This window comes from Pogoniulus pusillus, chromosome 6 (assembly GCF_015220805.1).
Source record: "Pogoniulus pusillus isolate bPogPus1 chromosome 6, bPogPus1.pri, whole genome shotgun sequence".
NCBI classification, from domain to species: domain Eukaryota; kingdom Metazoa; phylum Chordata; class Aves; order Piciformes; family Lybiidae; genus Pogoniulus; species Pogoniulus pusillus.
In genome coordinates, this window is record NC_087269.1 from 42,009,053 (window position 1) to 42,028,534 (window position 19,482).

Below are 19,482 nucleotides of genomic sequence, written 5' to 3' on the forward strand. Positions count from 1 at the left end.
CTTGGAGGTCTCTTCCAACCTGGTTGATTCTATGTACTACTCTGGGCAGTATGAATAAGCCCCATGTTCTTCAGAGCCATGGCAGTAAGTTTCACACCATCTCTAGGTCTGACAGATTTTGATGGCTTCGTTACATCGCATTTGTCTCTTTCAGTGTGGCAGTAGAGGACAGTTGTGATTGCTACTCAAGACAGAGACCTTATTCCTCTTGAAGCCTGAATGCTACTAAGCAACTTAATGCTCACTAATAGCACTCAACTTTATACATCACTAGCTTTCAGAAATAGAATATAAAAAAGAATGCACAAACCTAAACAGAGGCACATTAAAATAGGTAGTTGTCCAACAGAATGAACAGACAGCTCTGCTGCTTTCTTCTCCCATAATAAGAGCTTTACAGTTTAATAAAGGAAAAAAAAAAAGTAAAAAATTCAATCTGAAAATGGACTAAGAGCCTGAGGCAATCTCCTGAGGTATGCTGCCTTTAAGCCAAAGAGGACTCAGACTCTAACCGAGTGTATTAAGCTGTTACCCATGACATTATTACAGTATTGTTATGTAAGCCATAATGTGTTTCAGTAGGCAAAAGTGAAAAACACACCTCAAACTGCAGCCTTCAGCAAACACAAAGCTCAGTTTAATTTTACTGCAAGTCTCATCATTCTTGTGCTGTTGGTAGTGGCAAACGATCATTCCATCTTTGCATCTCCTGAACATCTGACTCGGTAGGGCTGTCTCTGGTCTGCTCACCAGCTACTTCTCCAGTGCCAGTGCTCTCCTTCATTTCATCCCTACTATGTTCAAGCTTTTCCTTATGTTTGACCATCCTTGTGACCCTTCCCTTGCTTATCTACACACTCTATGAGATGGAATTACACAAACTATGCACTGTTTTGAGTAGGTCTGGGTACTGTGGCTTTCAAGTGATATGACCATGTGTCCTTTTGGATCCTATTCCTTTCTTAGTGTGTTTCAGCATGTGTTTGTCAGCATGACCGTGCTGACAAGTGAACTGATGATTTCAAGACCTACCTAGGCCTCTTTGCTGAGAGAAGCAGTAATTACAGATTCAGAGCCTGTCACTGTAGATACATACTTAAAGGTAATTTTGTGCCCATACACATTATTTTGCCCTTATCAGTGCAAACGTTTTGTCATCTGCTCACTTAAGGTTGTGTGTACCTAAGATGTAATTCTTAGCTATCAACTTTAAATGTGGTGATTATTCCAAGTAATTTTGTCATGGCATTATTCATTGCTCTGTCAGGTAGTTTGTGACTAAATTGAGCCTTACAAACCCCAAAGCACATCTCTGAATGGGATTCTGCTGGTTAACATTTTTTTTCTACATCTAGCCACGAGTGGAACTTCTCTTCTGCCCACTGCCTGCTCCAGAATTGCACCACCTAACCTTTTGTAACCCATATGCAACCGTTTTCCTTTCTAACATGTTGGAAAGCACCACAGGGACAGGTTTAGCTTGTTCTTTGGTTAGCTTCAAAAGTTTTCTCACTCTCAGTGCTTGGAAATGAACCACACAATCTCTATAAAAATCAGTTAGGCTTGGGTTTTTTTTTTGTACACACAATATTCTGTCTGTCGTGCATGGCTTCTTTTTTTGCAAATGGGTTATTCTGAGACACATCTTGTAGCAACAGGCAACATCAACTGGACAGGTTTTCATCCTGTGGGCAACAAGAGCAGACAGAAACACTTAAAATAAACCTGACATGTCTAATCATTTAAAATACACATCAATTCTGATAGTTGTAAACAAACAGCTGCTTAATTGCTGAGGCTATTCACAACTGACTCGGTGATCGCTCTTGCTCAAGTAGAGCCTAAGTGGATTCTTAATGGCAGATGCAAAGTCAGTTTTTATTCTTATGGCATTTTTAGAGTAGAATCTGGCTCAGACCTCCCTTTAGTTTTTGCTCAGAGTTCTATAAAATGTTGTTATGATGGACCATGAGCCTGTTGATTGTCCTAGTAAGCAGCAGCTGCAAAAGCTGATGCAGTTCACTGTGACAGAGCTGAGTGTTGCATAACAATTCATTTGAATAGGTGCCAAGCTAATATTCCTTACTGGGGTAAAATGCCCACTAAAATAATGTTTTTTTATGGAATCATGATGGCAGATTCAACACAGAAATTTAGGAGCTCTCATTATGGGTGCATTGAAAATGTGTTGTTTGGATGAACAAACTCTTTATACAGACCTGTGGTGTGACACTGGATACCTTTAATCTTTTTAGTAATCCAGACGTTACCATATGGACAAACTGCACAAATTGATTTGAAGAGGCCTCGCTGGGTAAATGAATACCCTGCTTCAGTTAATTTGCTAAGCTTTGAGGTTAGCCTATCAGGAAAACAAAATGCTTTCCAGCACGCAGTTTGTTTGCAGTGACATAGAAAATGAGACTGATGACAATCAACATAGGTTTAAGGCAGCTTCTTTGACAAGCAGCTGGTTTGGACAGTTATCTGGAGGGCTTGCTCTCAGTACTTCATTGCTTCTAGCCAATGGATGGTCTTTCCAGTGTGGAACCACCTTTGCATGTACATATCAGAGAATGCACACAGTTTCCTCATGTTTTCCTCTCAGTGATGTACCTGCATCAATTTCACTTAATGCTGTGGTGGGTTATTTAGTTTTGTTATCAACCTCTGCTTTCTCAATCTTCTGTCCTGTGAGGAACTGCCATATTCCTCCTCTGTAGTTCTCGTTGCCCAGGGCATATACAAAGGCATCCACTGTTGGCACAGTTTTGGCAATAATGGCAGGAATCTGTTGTGAGACACAATATTCATTAATGGGAAAACATACTGAGAAAACAATGGGCTGATTTCAGCCTAGGCTCCGTTTCCCTTGGTGAAACAAATAGCTCTGTCCAATGGCTGTACCTTGCTACCCCCAGAGAGATGAGGATTAAAAGCAAGTGGGTCAGTTGGAGGCCCTTGCTCAGAAAATTAGTCTCCAGGAGAAAGAATTTAGATCAGCATTGCCTGAAACTGGGATTTTTCAGCTGAGAGTGAATACAAACACTTAGAGGGAGCAGAAGATGTGCCATGGACACCTATCATGTGATGGATCAGCGGGCTGATATTGCTAACACATTTTATGTGAGATACTGAATACCCAAGTACCTGGTGACCTGAAACTCTTCTGATTTTGGGGGACTGAATAAATGTGGAAAGCTTGGATGTGATATTATTGCATCCCAGAGGCAATCTTGGATCCAAGATTCATAGGAAAATAAGGGAGGGAAAAAAAATAAAGTAACATAACTTAAGAGTGATCAATTGCAGCTTCCTTGAGAAGAGGGAAATAGTAGAAACATGAATTTGACAGTCTCTTAAAAAATGAAGATTTGGAGCTGACGCTTGGCTCTAGGAAGGGTACAAAAAGCTCCTACAAATCATGAAGCAGTACAGGCTACATCCCCACAACTAACTGCCTGGAGAAAAAAACATCCTGGCTTTTTAAGTTGTTGCTTGATCAAAGCAGTAATATAATGCCTGTTATATCACTGTGCTTAGCTGTTTTGCCTTAAAAGTAGTAGATGAACAGAATGCTTTGAGGAAGTGAGCTGCTTGCTACATACAAGTAACCCCAGCTGTGAGTAAACTGGCACCATTGCGTGGGAGTTTGAATTCCTTCAGCTGGCATAGACGTACCATGCGGTATTTTGGTGAAATGAACATCACATTTTCAACTGCTGCATAGAAGCATAAAAGGCAGTAGGGACCCCAGCAAATGACCAATGTCTTCAGTGGTAAACCAGTGTTGAACTGAAAAATAACAAGCAATAAATTCTTCCATGTTTCGCAGCCGCACACTGCAACAAGCAAATAGGACACATCCTGTGAGGCAGTAGCAGGAGATCAGCCTCCAAGCTGTGCTGTATTGTTCATAGAATCAACCAGGTTGGAAGAGACCTCCAAGATCATCCAGTTCAACCTATCCCCCAGCCCTAGCCAGTCAACTAGACCATGGCACCAAGTGCCTCAGCCAGACTCTTCTTGAAGACCTCCAGGGACGGTGTTGCTGCTTTGATGCTGATGTCAGAGGTGTGCAAGCACAGCTCCCTCTGCGTTGAAGGGCTACCTGTCCAGCAAGCCCCAAAGCCCTGTTCCCAGGAGCTGAGATTGGCAGTTGCTCCTAGGCACAGTGATAAAGAACCCTATGGTAGATGATTTAAAAGTGTGGGTGCTAGAGGTAGAAGCCATGACAGTAGTTGCTCGTGATGGGGGAGGAGAGTGTGTAAATTGAAACACAGACCAAAAGGAAGGACATTTTGTGAACTTCTTAGAGGGTCTTTCAGGCAGATAAACTGTGTAAAGCCACTACCGTGGCAGTGCAAGAGATGAATGCTATGGCATCCGTGTTGTGGTAAAAGGATTCCTCTGTCCTTCATGGTAGAGCCTTATCTGTGGTATTCATGGCCAGGTGTTTCCAAGTGTCTTATAACTATAGCAATGAATAGGGAAGTGAGAATTTAATTTTTTGCACTGTAACTAGACTGTACAGCTACAGAATAGCATAAGACAGAAATCACATGCTATTGCATAAACTCACTGAATAGATGGTAACAGGCTTACAATAAGAAACATTGAGATTTGTTCAAGCAATATGTAGGGGGCACATGTACTTCAGAGAGCTAAAAAGCAGATTGCCTGTCTGTCTCTTTGCTGGTACAACATCTCCCTTGAGAACTGACTGTCTTTACTGAGGTTGGACTATGCCTGCCAGCCATACCTAATGCCCCCGACTGTATCGCTTGCACTTGAGGAAACAGCTCAAGTAATCACCCCGTTACACTCCCATACCTGCCACTCCAGAGCAATTCCTTTGTTTCCAGCCCATAAAGATTTCTGAATTTCCTCAGCCAAATCTAAATGTGATATGTGTAGGAAGCCCCATCTCCCCCAGCAGGGTGCCTATGCATTTCCTTGCACAGCTGCAGTTCTGGCTGACTTCCTCAGTGATACGCTAGGAGCCTGTACCAAAGCAATAATGATCCTTCCAGAGCAAAGTGTTTCTGGATAAATATAGATATGCTATTAGAAAATAATCTGTATGTTTTTCTTACTAAAGCTGGACCAGTGATGGTGCAGGGAAATTCTCAGGGACTCCTGACCCCCCACTTTTGATAGGATACTATTTCCACATTAAGTTGGGGCAGATGTGGCTGGCTGGTCAAATATTCTGGGTGGCCCCATACTGTGTTGTACCACCTTCCTAGGCAGCTTAGACTGGAGTGTTTGAGCAGAAGAAGCTGAGTCAAAACCTCTGTGAAAGAAATTGGCCTTTTGAGGGCTTTGTTTTCATTGTGTGCAGCCCTGCTTTGGCAAGGCACTTGCAGGGGCTGGGGAAGCTTTCTTACCTTATAGTTCCCAGTTTTCTTGAACTTATGGTGTATCGACTGATAAGCTGTGAGCATGATGAAGCCTGGGATGATGAAATTGAAAATGGACAGTGCAAAAAGGAATGTAATATAGTTCCTGGAAAGGGTGAGGAGATTAAAAAAAAAAGAAAAGAGGCTGTTAATTCCTCTCTAGGGCATTTCTGTAAACCTGTTGTAAATGTTAATTCACTGGTGTTTTCAAAGTTGCCAGATCTGGTTTTATCAACGTGTTTGAGGTGCAGCATTTTCCACAGGTTGGTTTCTGGAGAATGGATGGTACTGTAGAAAACCACAACAGGTCACACATCGCTACTCAGACATCTCTCCAAGATGACAGAAAAGCAAAGCCACTCTGAAAGAGCTGCAGATCTGAAATCCAGAAAAGATGCAGCTTATAGGTGAAGCACAGGAATAGCAGAAACCTGAACACCAGCCTCTCCCAGAGAGGAAGCTGACTAGCTGTTCCCACATGCCATCGTGCAAGTTCAGGCAGCCTCAAGTGGTGCCTGCCTTGCCCTTGCTGCTGGGAAGGGAAATTTGTCCTGGTAGGGCATAAATCATGCCAGGCTGGTTTAACCCTTGCTCTCCTCCTCCTGTTGCAGGTCTGGGAGTGGAGTTGGTTGAGCAAGCAATAAGGGTTTGGCCCCGGCAAAGCCTTGAGGGCTAGAGGCTTAGCACCATGTGTCAGGTGTCTTGTGCTGTCCTTCAGTGTGCCTCTGTGGTCACACGAGGCAGGAAGCTTTGAATTCATTGGCCAGCACTGCCTGTTGACCAGTTTCATTTCCCAACTGATGTATTTAATAGGGGGTGATTTAGAAACCAAGCCTTTCTGTGCTGAGCCTCCACTGGGAGCAGCACCTCATTTGTGGCTCCTTAACTGGGAACCATGGCACCCACCTGTATGCAGCTGGTACTAGCTCAGCAGCATCAGCTCGGTTCTCTCTTCCCCTCTGTCTGGAACACTTTGTGTTTTACCTCAGGATCATTATCATGAGTTCTGGAAGCATCTTTGTATAGGAGACTTAATCAGGGACCAAAGAGTCATGAGTACATGTGCTGGAGTTAATGTCGAGACTCCGTAAGCACAGATTGAATTTCCCTGTTTTCACCTTCCTATTTTCCAAGTTCTGATTGTTTAAACTCTTTAATTCTGTGCTACTACTTCCTGTCGACCAAAAATCCAAAGAATCTCAGGGAATTACCCCAATTTTTTGAATATTAATTAAAAAAAAACTCATACAGAAATTAATATTCACAGATCACAACAGATTATTAGTTTCCACAACACCCAGCAAAAACGACAGGGTGCAGCTGGGGGACTTTGCTATGCTGCCCAGGTCACCCCAGGGGATGACATTCTCCACCTCCCATCCTGTGGGATCTAGCACCAGCCTTCACCTGTCCCCTTTGCTGTAGTCCAGGGTGCAGCAGGTCCGAAGGGGTTCGTAGTCGTATTCTCCCCACCCCAGCAGGGGCATCACAGACCAAAAGGCAGCAAATAGCCATGCAAACACCATCATGCAGACAGCTGTGCTCCACTGCAGCTTGCTCCCTGCAGGAAGAGAAAAGGTGGTCTTCATGCACAGAGTGAAACCACAGGGCAAAGCCGTCTGGCTCTGTGGCGTCTGAGCCAAGTGCCCTGGCCCCTGGGCAGAAACAAGCAGTTGTCTGTGGTTTGTAGCCTGGTGCTGACCTGAGTCTGAAGGAATCAACCATGCACAAAATATGAAGCAAGCTTTCAGACTTTAGGAAATGGCAAATTGTACTTCCCTCTTGTGTGCTTTATTTAGCCAAATGCTGTGCTGCTGCTCAGCTTTGTACAACACTGGAGATACAGCTGCTGTTAAAGACCTTTATATTCTTGCATTTTGAGGACATGTTAAAACACTTAGATGAGGCAGAAAGTAGAAGGAACAGGGTGATGCAATAAATAGTGTTTGAAGAATTAGCCCTATTGCAGGGTGTGGGTCAGGTCAGAAATGTGATGCTGCAGACATTCACCTGCTCTCTCCTACTTCCCAGGAATATAGATCACACATGGGTCTTACATATACCCTGCTCTGAAACTGTTGCTTTTATATGTATACACACACACACATACATTCCCTAACAAAAAATCTTGTTCTAAAAAATACTGGTGGTCAAATTATGTTGCCCTTGGTATCATCACATCGTTTGAAACAGGAAATGTGAACCTCAACAGTAGTAATTTTTGTCTAATTTTATAATGGCAAGAATCATTTGTGCCTATCTCATCCAGTTCCTTAAAATAGGAATAGGGCAATGAGTGAAATGAAAGGCTTCAGAGGGCACAGGAAGTATTTTTTCATGTGGGAGCCAGGCAGTCTTCCCTGATGCTGCAGGACATTGTGTTAGGCTCGCTGCTTGCGTGTAAAAAAGGCCTGGGTAACTTTGTTATGGAGGCTCATGTGCGCAATCACGCCCGTGCTGAATAGCCCATGACGCCAGCTGCACCTTCAAGGAGCACAGTGACTTCTTCCTCTACTCCTTCCTAATCAAATCTCCCATTAGGGAGAAGTAATGATGTAGTTTACGCTGAGGCTGGGAAGCATTCTCTTCTCCTGCTCTTAGCAGCAGCAGCTTCATAACAGTCTAGGATGTTTCAGGCCAGTTCTGACCTTTCTCAGCAAAGCAAAGGATTGGAGGCAAGAAGCATGAGGTGAGGCTCTGCCATGGGATTAGATGTGGCTGACTGGTGGGTGAAGTGCCTGAGGGGAACACACAAGATGGATCCCTATGAGGCAGCAGCTCTGGAAAGAACCACAATCTCTACAGCAGCTATTTTGTGTTCTACTGTCCTATGGTTTAAAGGGCAACCAAGTATGTGTGTTAATGAAATTGCCCTTTCACAGGAATATTGTATCACACTATCATCAGGGTTGGAAGAGACCTCATAGATCATCAAGTCCAACCCTTTACCACAGAGCTCAAGGCCAGACCATGGCACCAAGTGCCACGTCCAATCCTGCCTTGAACAGCTCCAGGGACGGCGACTCCACCACCTCCCCGGGCAGCCCATTCCAGTGTCCAATGACTCTCTCAGTGAAGAACTTTCTCCTCACCTCCAGCCTAAATTTCCCCTGGCGCAGCCTGAGGCTGTGTCCTCTCGTTCTGGTGCTGGCCACCTGAGAGAAGAGAGCAACCTCCTCCTGGCCACAACCACCCTTCAGGTAGTTGTAGACAGCAATAAGGTCACCCCTGAGCCTCCTCTTCTCCAGGCTAAACAACCCCAGCTCCCTAAGCCTCTCCTCATAGGGCTGTGCTCAAGGCCTCTCCCCAGCCTCGTCGCCCTTCTCTGGACACGCTCAAGCATCTCAGTGTCCTTCCTAAACTGGGGGGCCCAGAACTGAACACAGTACTCGAGGTGTGGTCTGACCAGTGCAGAGTACAGGGGCAGAATGACCTCCCTGCTCCTGCTGACCACACCATTCCTGATGCAGGCCAGGATGCCACTGGCTCTCTTGGCCACCTGGGCACACTGCTGGCTCATGTTCAGGCGGGTATCAATCAGTACCCCCAGATCCCTCTCTGTCTGGCTGCTCTCCAGCCACTCCGACCCCAGCCTGTATCTCTCCATGGGGTTGCTGTGGCCAAAGTGCAGCACCCTGCACTTGGAGCTATTGAACCCCATCCCATTGGCCTCTGCCCATCTGTGCAGGCGGTCAAGGTCCTGCTGCAGAGCCCTTCTGCCCTCCAATCCAGCCACATCTGCCCCCAGCTTAGTGTCATCTGCAAACTTGCTGATGACTGACTCCATGCCCTCATCCAGATCATCTATGAAGATGTTAAAGAGGATGGGGCCCAGCACAGATCCCTGAGGCACACCACTAGTGACAGCCGCCAGCTGGATGTGGCACCATTCACCACCACTCTCTGGGTCCGGCCCTCCAGCCAGTTCCTAACCCAGCACAGAGTGTTACCATCCAAGCCATGGGCTGACAGCTTAGCCAGCAGTTTGCTGTGGGGGACAGTGTCAAAGGCCTTGCTGAAGTCCAGATAGACCACATCCACAGGCCTCCCCACATCCACCAAGCGGGTCACCTGATCATAGAAGGAGATCAGGTTAGAAAGGCAGGATCTGCCCTTCCTAAACCCATGCTGGCTGGACCTGAGATCTTTGCCATCCCTCAGGTGCGCAGTTATTGGCCCCAAGAGAACCTGCTCCATCAGTTTCCCTGGCACTGAGGTCAGGCTGACGGGTCTGTAGTTCCCAGGTTCCTCCATCCGACCCTTCTTGTGGATGGGGACCACGTTGGCCATTTTCCAGTCTCCTGGGACCTCTCCGGTGAGCCAGGACTGCTGGAAAATGATGGAGAGTGGCTTGGCCAGCTCAGCTGCCAGCTCTCTCAGCACCCTGGGATGGATCCCATCTGGTCCCATGGACTTGTGGGTGTCCAGATGGCTCAGCAGGTCCTGAACTAATTCCTCATGAATTTCCAGGGGAACACACTGCTCCCCGACCCCATCCCCCATTCCTACATTCTGAAGGCTCATGATGGAAAAGAATTAGAGTTTCAATTGCATTAAAAATCACTTCAGAAAAGTTACTTGGTGCAAATGTTCCAAAATTGCTTATGGGAAAAAATAGTTATACACACTGCAATTTAAATACCATGGGAAAGGTAAATAAAAATGTTCTTTAATTTTTTTCAGTCATTTAAAGTTTCCTCCCACCCCCCTACAACAATTGCTAGTGAAGAGTGATTAATAATGAGTAGTATTTGTCTTTTTTATGGTTCCTACATACAAGATATACTTTGGCTGCCAAGGCTCAAAAACTGCTTTGTCATACTGATAAAATATGACTCCAGAGTGACAGATGAAAATGGTTTCTGATGTAGAGGACTAGAAACAGAAATAAAGCTTTTTAGTAGTCTGTAATTATTCTGAATCTCTTAGTCCTAAGAAGGAATGTAGCCTAATGTAGCTCAAACAATCATGCTAGAGATACTCCTCCAAGGTTTCCATTTCAATTTGTGTTCTACATAGGAGTTCTTGCAGCTTGGCTTTTCACAGTTGTAGCTTGAAATTCATTAAGAGAAAGATTATTGCACAAGGTGTCAGGTTTGGTTTGCGTGTTACTTGTTCCAGCAAAAATTGAAAGGCATTCTCAAAAGCAACTGCATTGAAACCTTGATCTGAGCTGTGTTTCTTTTAGATCAAGCTCATGCCACAAGTAGCTTTACTGCTTTGCCAATACAGTTTTGTAAGTGGTAAACCCTCCTGATGCTTTGGAAAAAACCCAAACCAGCCCCTCCAAAAAAACAGCCACCCAAGAGAAATCTTCAGGGGTTTATATTTCTCAGCAGTCCCTTGAAAATACTTAATACCAACTGTTTTTCATGGTACCTTGTGGGAGGAACTTTGCTCTCTTTCCACTCCATGGAATACCAAAATACTGTGAGGGTCTCAAAACACAGTATGCTCTGTCTGAGGCACTCTACTGCTGCTGGGTCCCAGCCACACACCAGAACCTTGTGGGTCTTTTCACGTAAGGAAACGTTCCTTGTGTTGACAGAAACCAGCCACAAGTGATGGGACAGCATTGGTGGCATGCTGAAAGCAGCCTGCAAGTGCCAGCACTGACAGAGGGCAGCTGATCCAGTTGCCTGTATGAGTGCATGGAGGGGCTGACGGAAATCTCCTCTTCCCTGCTATCCCCTTGCACAGAAAAGCAGGAGAAGTCCTCGATCCACTGGCTCCTATGACCTCTGGGGTCTTTTGCAATGTCCACTCTTCTGGTGCCACTTCATTCCTCTGGGCCCACGCACTACAAGCTGGGATGTGTGCAGGCAACAAGAAGATTGTGAGAGCTCCTTCTGAAATGTCTGTCAAAGATTTTTTTTATCAAGAGTGGCTTGAAGGAAGATTTCTGTGTTTTTTAATGGAAACAGTGCAGCCTGTAGGGGAAAACTACCTGAGCTTTTGACCAGCACTGCCCTATCTTGGCTCCCCTTCTGCTGTGAGTGGGGACACCTGGCAGGGCTCTCAGGAGGACAGTGAAATGGCATTTCTCAGTTTTCATTAGCTGCTTTCCTCCCCCCCCCCTTTATTTTCCTAACTTTTTTGCTTTAAAGCCTGTGCCTCTTCTATGAAAACCTGAAACAAAGGATTTACTGTTCCTTTTCCATGGGTATTAGTGAACACCATTTCTTATTAGACATAGAAGCAAAGGACCGTGAAATAACGAAGTCTGGCACCAGGCACATCTCCCCACAGCCTGTGTTTGGAAAGCTCATCTCTGGGGTTGAGTTCACATGTTCTCTCTCCTTGCACTTAATGAGTCCTGGGTAGGACACTAGAAAAGGAGAGAATCAGAACTGACAAAACTTAAAAATGAAACAAAATCCAACTTTTCCTTCACAACTAACCTCACAGGTGAGATGAGGCACTTGGTGCCATGGTCTAGTTGACTGGATAGGGCTGGGTGCTAGGTTGGACTGGATGATCTTGGAGGTCTCTTCCAACCTGGTTGATTCTATGAGCTTAACTGTGAAATGTTCCTGATGAAGTCAGCTGCCTGACGACCCTCCAGAAAGTAGTTCATAGAATCAACCAGGTTGGAAGAGACCTCCAAGATCATCCAGTCCAACCTAGCACCCAGCCCTATCCAATCAACTAGACCATGGCACTAAGTGCCTCATCCAGTCTTTTCTTGAAGACCCCCAGGGTCTTGTAGTTGATGACACACTAGAAGTAGCTAAAGGTAGCATGAATGTAAAATTAAACCAACTTGGTATTATTTTTGTTTTACCCAGGAAAAAATGTTTTCAGTGAAAGAATGAATTGTGCTCTGTTCATAAAGCAGAAATGTCCTTCTCTGAGAGAGCTGAGAGCAGGAGAGCAATTCAGCTGTTTTAGTGCAGAGCAGCAGAGAGCAATTCAGCTGTTTTAGTGCAGTGCAGCTCATTGCTTTACTTTAAACACCTTTATTCTTTTTCCCCTGACAAAATTTAATGTAATATTTGTGCAGGTCCTAATTCAGTTAAATGTGCATGTGTGGAGTTCAGTATATGCTTAAGGATATAATTTTTAATTAGGGCCTAGTGCTGGTAATTTGGTTCTAATAAGTCTAATCACTCTTGTGCTCTGGCTTTCTCTCCTTGAAAAGCAGAGAAGCTTCTTTTTGCCATGCAGTGAAATATTAATGTAGGGTATTTAAAATGGCTTCTGTAATTGCTTTGGAGCAAAAAGAGGTCACTCTTACAAACAAAAGATCCTCATCATTTCAAGGTTACTAAAACTGCAATGCCAAAAGCTGAAATTTTAGGAAGTAAAGTGCAGAACCTTAATGATTTTGATTATGCTGGCCTTTTTTTGGTGAGATAATTATAAGCAATTTCTCCACTTTTAGTCTATTTGTTCAAGCAAAGCCTGGATGAGGCACTTAGTGCCATGGGCTAGTTGACTGGCTAGGGCTGGGTGCTAGGTTGGACTGGATGATCTTGGAGGTCTCTTCCAACCTGGTTGATTCTATGATGCTATGAGGACATTCCTTAATTTAGATTAAAAATATTTACAAATTCATCAAACATTTGGCTGATTTTCATGGAAAGAGCAAAAATGCACCTCTGACAGTGTCTACCTTTCAGCTAGATTTCTGTCTGGTGCTCAAAAGGTCAGCAAGACTTTATAGGATGGAGGAGAACAAGAGGACACAGCCTCAAGCTACGCCAGGGGAAATTTAGGCTGGAGGTGAGGAGAAAGTTCTTCACTGAGAGAGTCATTGGACACTGGAATGGGCTGCCCGGGGAGGTGGTGGAGTCGCCGTCCCTGGGGCTGTTCAAGGCAGGATTGGACGTGGCACTTGGTGCCATGGTCTAGCCTTGAGCTCTGTGGTAAAGGGTTGGACTTGATGATTTGTGAGGTCTCTTCCAATCCTAATAATACTGTGATACTGTGAGAAAAAAAAGTCCCTCCTCTACATCCTTGCAAAAGGTTAAGTTACAATAGCTGATATATTCTGGAAAGATGTGGCTTGTAGCAGCCTTCATGGCATGCACCACTTAATATTGGCAAAGTCTGTCAAAGACAGATGTATTTGAAAGTCTTATTAGCAGAAATATGTCTCAGTCATAAGTAAAATAGGTGTTGGTACCCACTTCATCTCTAGCGTAAAAAAGCACTGGTCACTGGGTGCTCAAAAGTATTCATCTATTGTAGAAACAAACCTCCCTGCACTGCTTAATAGCTTCTTTTGTGCATGTCATTAGAAACAAGTTCCTTAAAATAACCTAATCAAGGGATTTTTTTGTTTGTTTACTCCATTAAGTTTTGGGTTGGGTTTTTTTTCTGCTGTTGTTCTCCATGATAAAAGCTGTCATGGCAATTACCTCCTGCTTCAGTGAAAATGCAAGAGCTGTATAAACATTGGCATTTTGTCAGGGAAAACTGATGCAGGTGCAAGACTACATGAAGGAAGTGTGGCTGCAGTGTGACAGGAGGGTGAGGACTTGCTCCTAATTTGATGGACCTGACAGCTGCAATTGGAGCAAATGGTAGTTTGCTAATCTTCAAATACAGGTATAACAACCTGGATTTCCTTGAATGCTAAGACTTAGATAAAACTCACTGCAATTCTGCTTCTTGAAATTGAATGCTGCTGCAAAATCCCTGTTGATTTTATGTGTCTTATCTTTTTTAATATTGAGAAAAACAGTGATGTAAATCACCTCATATTTTTTCATTTCCCCCTAACTCTTAAATGCAAGTGTAAAATCTTCTGTACTTTTTTCACTGCTTTAAAGCTGTAATTGTATGCCATGGTTACGAAGGGGAATAAATGGTGAAGACCCTTCCTCTCTCCACAAACTGCTGATAACAGTGTACTACTTTCACCAAAATGAAACATACATTAGATTGAAATGTCTTCAGCAAAGGTGTCTCCATGGTAGGTGGCTGCCTGCTTTCAGGTCACTGACCCCCTGGGTTATCTACCAGCTGCCCTCTGCCTGCCTCTCCCAGGCTGCTGCTTCCTTCCTCCCTTGCTATGTTAAGAACATAAATCAGGATGTTTTCCTCACATGAATGGCCAGGGAGGGAGAACTAACCATGTGTACCTTGGTATAAAATGCCATCTTCTGTCCTGCTTGGCAACTGGCAGCTTCCTCAGAGTTTGCCCTTTCCTTCTTCACTGTCAGGTACTAGTGTAGAACTGCTTCTGTTCTTACCTTTTCCCCCTGATGATCAGATTATGAAATACAGTAATACATTTCCCTATCTTGCTAGTGATTGACATTGAAACCCTTCAGATTCTCCTGCCTTTTTGTCCTCTAATTGCACAATTTCAGACTACAGGTCTCTTCCAACCCTGATGATACTGTGGTACTGTGATACAGATTTGTCTAATTCTCTCTTCTTTGCCATGAAAGTAGTGTCTCATAGGCTCCAGGGCCACATTCAGAGGGTAAAAAAATAAAGTTGCCCAGCATGGTTGCCTGAGAGGGTGAAAGCAAGAGGCTTGAAAGTCTTCCTTCTCTGTCATGCCTGGTGGTCATACATATGGTCTTCCATAGGCCCATCAATATCAACCTGTTATCTGATGATTAACATGTCTAGTTATCAATGCACTTTACAGTCTAGCACTTTATCACAGGGAGTTGTACTGACTTCTAAATTAAACTTAATGACTTTTTTGGGATGCTGGTGAACATTTGTGTTACTCGTACCCAGAAAGGCTGAAAAGTTCCATTTATTCTCATTGTCATAGTAGTCTTTCATATTCTCATCAGATCTTTCTTCCTCAGAAATATGGATAGTGGATAACCAAGTTTCAAGCCAAGGAATGCCACAACAAAGGTTTTCTTGGGAAACAGAACACAACAAAAACACTGGGGACTATACAAGGGAGTCTGGAAGCAGTACCAGTTCCCAAGGGAGTGAAGATAAAATGTTGATAGCTTTTTTTCCTTTTGTTTTTGGTGGAGCAAAGGTGATTTGTACTTTCTGTAGAGACGTGCAGCTTGCACCAATGTCAACAGGATGTATGGATTTAGAACACAGTATAGCCTGCAGGCTTGGGGTATCAGATCTCTGAAATATGACTTAATCTTTCTTGCAATCAGCATGTGAAGGATGGAACTGGAAGTGGGTGGCTTTGCTGGAATGCCCTCAGAGCATGATCTTTTAAAAGCTTCTGGGGTTTTGTTTTTGGTTTGTTCAGTCATAGCAGCCATGTCTCGCCATCAGCAAGTAACAAGTTGATCACAGTAAAGAAGCTTGTGCCTTTAGGCTTCCTCTGCTCTTAGTGTAATATGCTCTTGACTGCAGTAGTGCATGACACAAAGTCAGTGTGGCAGAGAGTAAAATGTCTTTCCAGAGACATGCTTATTTTCAGGCTATCTCTTTTACAAAATGCAGATGCTACTCTTCTATGCCTAAACACATTTTGGAGTCCAAAGGGTGTTAGTATGGATTTAGCTTACAGTCTGCATTATTTAGGGCCTTTGCCTGAACATGTGAAAAAAACAAACCTATCCTTGCCTGAGTTGAATTGTTGACAAAAGTTGCAAACCAAAAAATTGGCAGCCTCTCCACCTTCAATGGGAGCATCAGACTGAATGTGCTCACCATGTGCTCTGGGTATGTTTTACCACTTGCTGCGTAAATCATGTGGAGGCTGTGCCTGAGAGGCTGTGTAAATGCTATTGGCAGAGGGGACTTACAGTGCTGCATCTCAACAGTTTCTTCCCCAGTCTGTCCTTCTGTTTAGAAAATAATTGGTGAAGTGCTCTGAGCAACCTGTGCTGTAGTACAAGACAAGCAGTGCTGCATTTAGCTGTCAAGCCTCTTCTCCCAGGTAACCAGCAATAGAACAAGGGGACACAGTCTCAAGTTGTGCCAGGGTAGGTATAGGCTGAATACTAGGAAGAAGTTCTTCACAGAGAGAGTGATTTCCCATTGGAATGGGCTGCCCAGGGAGGTGGTGGAGGCACAGTCCCTGGGGGTCTTCAAGAAAAGACTGGATGAGGCACTTAGTGCCATGGTCTGGTTGATTGGATAGGGCTGGGTGCTAGGTTGGACTGGATGATCTTGGAGGTCTCTTCCAACCTGGTTGATTCTATGAAATGGATGCAATTTTCTGTGGAGTGGTGTGGTCATGTGAGGTGCTCTGGACTCCTCATGCCTTTAGTAGGAAAGCTGCATGGGAGGACCTCTTTTCTCCCAGGTGACAGAGATTCCACAAGACTGACAAAATCATAGGATCATGGGATGTTAGGGGTTGGAAGGGACCCAAATAGATCAATGGCCAAATAGACTAGATTAGGGCATTCCTAGCATTATGGAATGCTAAGATATCCTTTCAGAATAAGTTCTTCTTTCCTGTCATGTATATTTCCCTTTTCCTTCTGAGGGCCATGAGATTGTACACCCTGTGTTTGCCATTCCATAATTTCCTAATAACTTTTACTAAGTTGCTGCATTTACTATGGAAGTTGGTGTTTGTGGTGGGGTGAGGCCTTGTGAAAGCACCCACAGAGCAGCTAGCACAAGTCTATCTCATCAGACAGAGAAAGTGAACATCTTCCATCTGCACCAAAGTCACAAGAAAGCAGGTTTTGCTAGCTCCGGTGCTCACAAGGCTGCTGGTTTGTTTTACAGCAGATGATAGTGCCCCTTGATGTGCTTCCCAACTTCTGTGCTAAGAGAATATAGTTATTCCTCTGTTCTACCCCTCTGCTGTGGTGGCTGGAGCACAGCTGGAGTTCCAACACAAATCTCAGCAGTCTGTGCCAGGTGCCAAATCCAACTTGGCACTCTAATTGAGCAGAAATTTCCACTCACGTTGTCTGGATGCACAAATTCAGTACTGCCAAAGCCTGGGAGAAAGCTCTGTAATGAAAGACAGAGCACATCTATTGCTGTAAATCCATATATTTAACAATCCTGTCAACCTCTCTTTCTCACCTCAATTAAAAAAATAGGCTTTCATAAGTCCACAAAAAGGGGCAAATTTATTTTCCTGGGTTGATCTCCTTGTCTAATATTAGATTTTACTGAATCTAGCTAAGAGTCCAGAGCTACTTAAAAACTGAATTACAAGACAAACCAACCAAACCACATGGTGAGGTTGTTAGGTAAATTGTAGCACTTACTTGTACAGTAATGATGATACCGGTCCCAGGCAACAGCAGCACAGGAGCCGATGCTGGCTAGCGCTGTCAAGAAGCCCTGGAATCCATGAATTTGGCAGCCATCAGAGCCATAGGGCCAGTATCTGTCAACGTGCAAGGAATGTGTTAAGAAAATGATTGAATGAGGTGAAGACATGTTTGGAAACTGCATTAATGGAGAGGGTAAAATGATAGCCAGTGCTTTCTAAGCCTGCGAAACATCGTGCTAGATGTTACTGTGGCTGCCTGTAGGTATTTGCTAACATTTATCTTGCTGTGGTGTCTGATGTAGTACAACAGCTTTTTTTTTTTCACATATATATATATATATATATACATGAAGAAAATATGACCATACATTTATGTATTGGAAAGCTGGCTTTATCATTTGAACTCTACATTTAATCCAATTAGCCATCTCTTCAAAACTTGCACCCACTGGGAGCAACTTGTCAACACGTGAAAATGAATAGCAAATGAATAATATCCTTTTGAAAAGTGAGTGTTTACCACACAACGTGGTACAAAAGCTCCCAGCAAAGAAATACTCCTGATAGCAAGCCTCAGGCCTCCAAATGTCTTTGCAGCCATAGAAAGAAATCATAGAATCAAGAAGGTTGGAAAAGACCTCCAAGGTCATCCAGTCCAACCTAGCACCCAGCCCTAGCCAGTCAACTAGACCATGGCACTAAGTGCCTCATCCAGTCTCTTCTTGAACACCTCCAGGGACGGTGACTCCACCACCTCCCTGGGCAGCCCATTCCAATGCCAATCACTCTCTCTGGCAACAACTTCCTCCTAACATCCAGCCTATACTTCCCCCAGTACAACTTGAGACTATGTCCCCTTGTTCTGTTGCTGGTTGCCTGGGAGAAGAAACCAACCCCCACCAGGCTACAACCTCCCTTCAGGTAGTTGTAGACAGCAGTGAGGTCATTTTGATATTCAAATAACTTCTCCTATAAGGATTTGTTAACACTTCTTGGTTATGTGTCTTCTATAATCAGTATTACAACCTGCCAGTGATCATACACACTAAAGTCTGCTTTACTTGCCTTGTAGAGCTACACAGAGTTCCATTTTGCTGTTTCAGATTGAGAGAGTGAGAAAGTTGGTTAGGTGGCGTGCTCGAGAGAGAGAATTTACATTAATGAAACCTCTTAGAATTGAAGCTGAAAGAGAAGCTCTACCTGAGGAAGCTGGAAAAGGCAGCGATGAAGGCGTTGATGCAGATCCCGCAGTCGGCCAGCGCGATGCTGAGAACCAGCAGGTTGCTGGGTGTTCGCAGTTCTTTGATCTTTCGGAAAGAAGCGATGGTCAAGCCATTCAGACAGAAACCAAGCAGGGCTGAAACATAGAATTGATTGGCATGATTCAGCTAGGAGTGGAAAGTGTAAGATATCTGCAACGGTACTGCTGTTTCCTTTAATGAGAGAGCGATAATTGCCGTGGAAACTTACGCACAGGGAGTAAGTCTGCAGCAAGTTACAAAGACCATCAGGAGAGAAGTCAGGGGTGACAGCTGAAGCTGCTGCTTCAAACTGCATCAAGGATATGGCCAGTTATGTGGAGCAGAAATAGTTTAATCTTATTTGTAATTCTGACTTTTGTTTTAATAGAGAAATCTGATTGCCATTCTCCATCGAGGGACATTTGGATCAGAACGAGGGACATAGAATCATAGAATCAACCAGGTTGGAAGAGACCTCCAAGATCATCCAGTCCAACCTAGCACCCAGCCCTAGCCAGTCAACTAGACCATGGCACTAAGTGCCTCATCCAGTCTTTTCTTGAAGACCCCCAGGGACGGTGCCTCCACCACCTCCCTGGGCAGCCCATTCCAATGGGAAATCACTCTCTCTGTGAAGAACTTCTTCCTAATATCCAGCCTAGACCTACCCTGGCACAACATGCAGAGGAGATTGTTTCAGAGGGGC

The 19,482-nt window shown here is 44.3% G+C and overlaps 1 protein-coding gene across 1 annotated transcript; it reads right to left on the bottom strand.

Annotated features, from left to right (window-relative positions):
• Window positions 1-637: 637 nt before the first annotated feature.
• RGR (retinal G protein coupled receptor) lies at window positions 638-19,092 on the bottom strand. Its single transcript, XM_064145579.1, has 8 exons — window positions 19,006-19,092; window positions 18,736-18,923; window positions 17,528-17,649; window positions 6,810-6,963; window positions 5,391-5,508; window positions 3,682-3,795; window positions 2,617-2,791; window positions 638-1,685 (listed from the first exon to the last, which is right to left on the bottom strand). Exons 1-7 carry the CDS (start codon window positions 19,090-19,092, stop codon window positions 2,648-2,650), a joined length of 927 nt encoding a protein of 308 aa, XP_064001649.1. The 3' UTR covers window positions 638-1,685; window positions 2,617-2,647.
• Between the last annotated feature and the right edge of the window lie 390 nt (window positions 19,093-19,482).

Coding starts and splice junctions, on each gene's coding strand:
- RGR (XM_064145579.1), bottom strand. CDS start 19,092: ATGCAGTTTGAAGCAGCAGCTTCAGCTGTCACCCCTGACTTCTCTCCT. Junction 6,964..17,527: donor GTATCATCATTACTGTACAA/GTAAGTGCTACA, acceptor CTCTTCCTGCAG/GGAGCAAGCTGCAGTGGAGC. Junction 5,509..6,809: donor GACTACAGCAAAGGGGACAG/GTGAAGGCTGGT, acceptor CACCCTTTCCAG/GAACTATATTACATTCCTTT.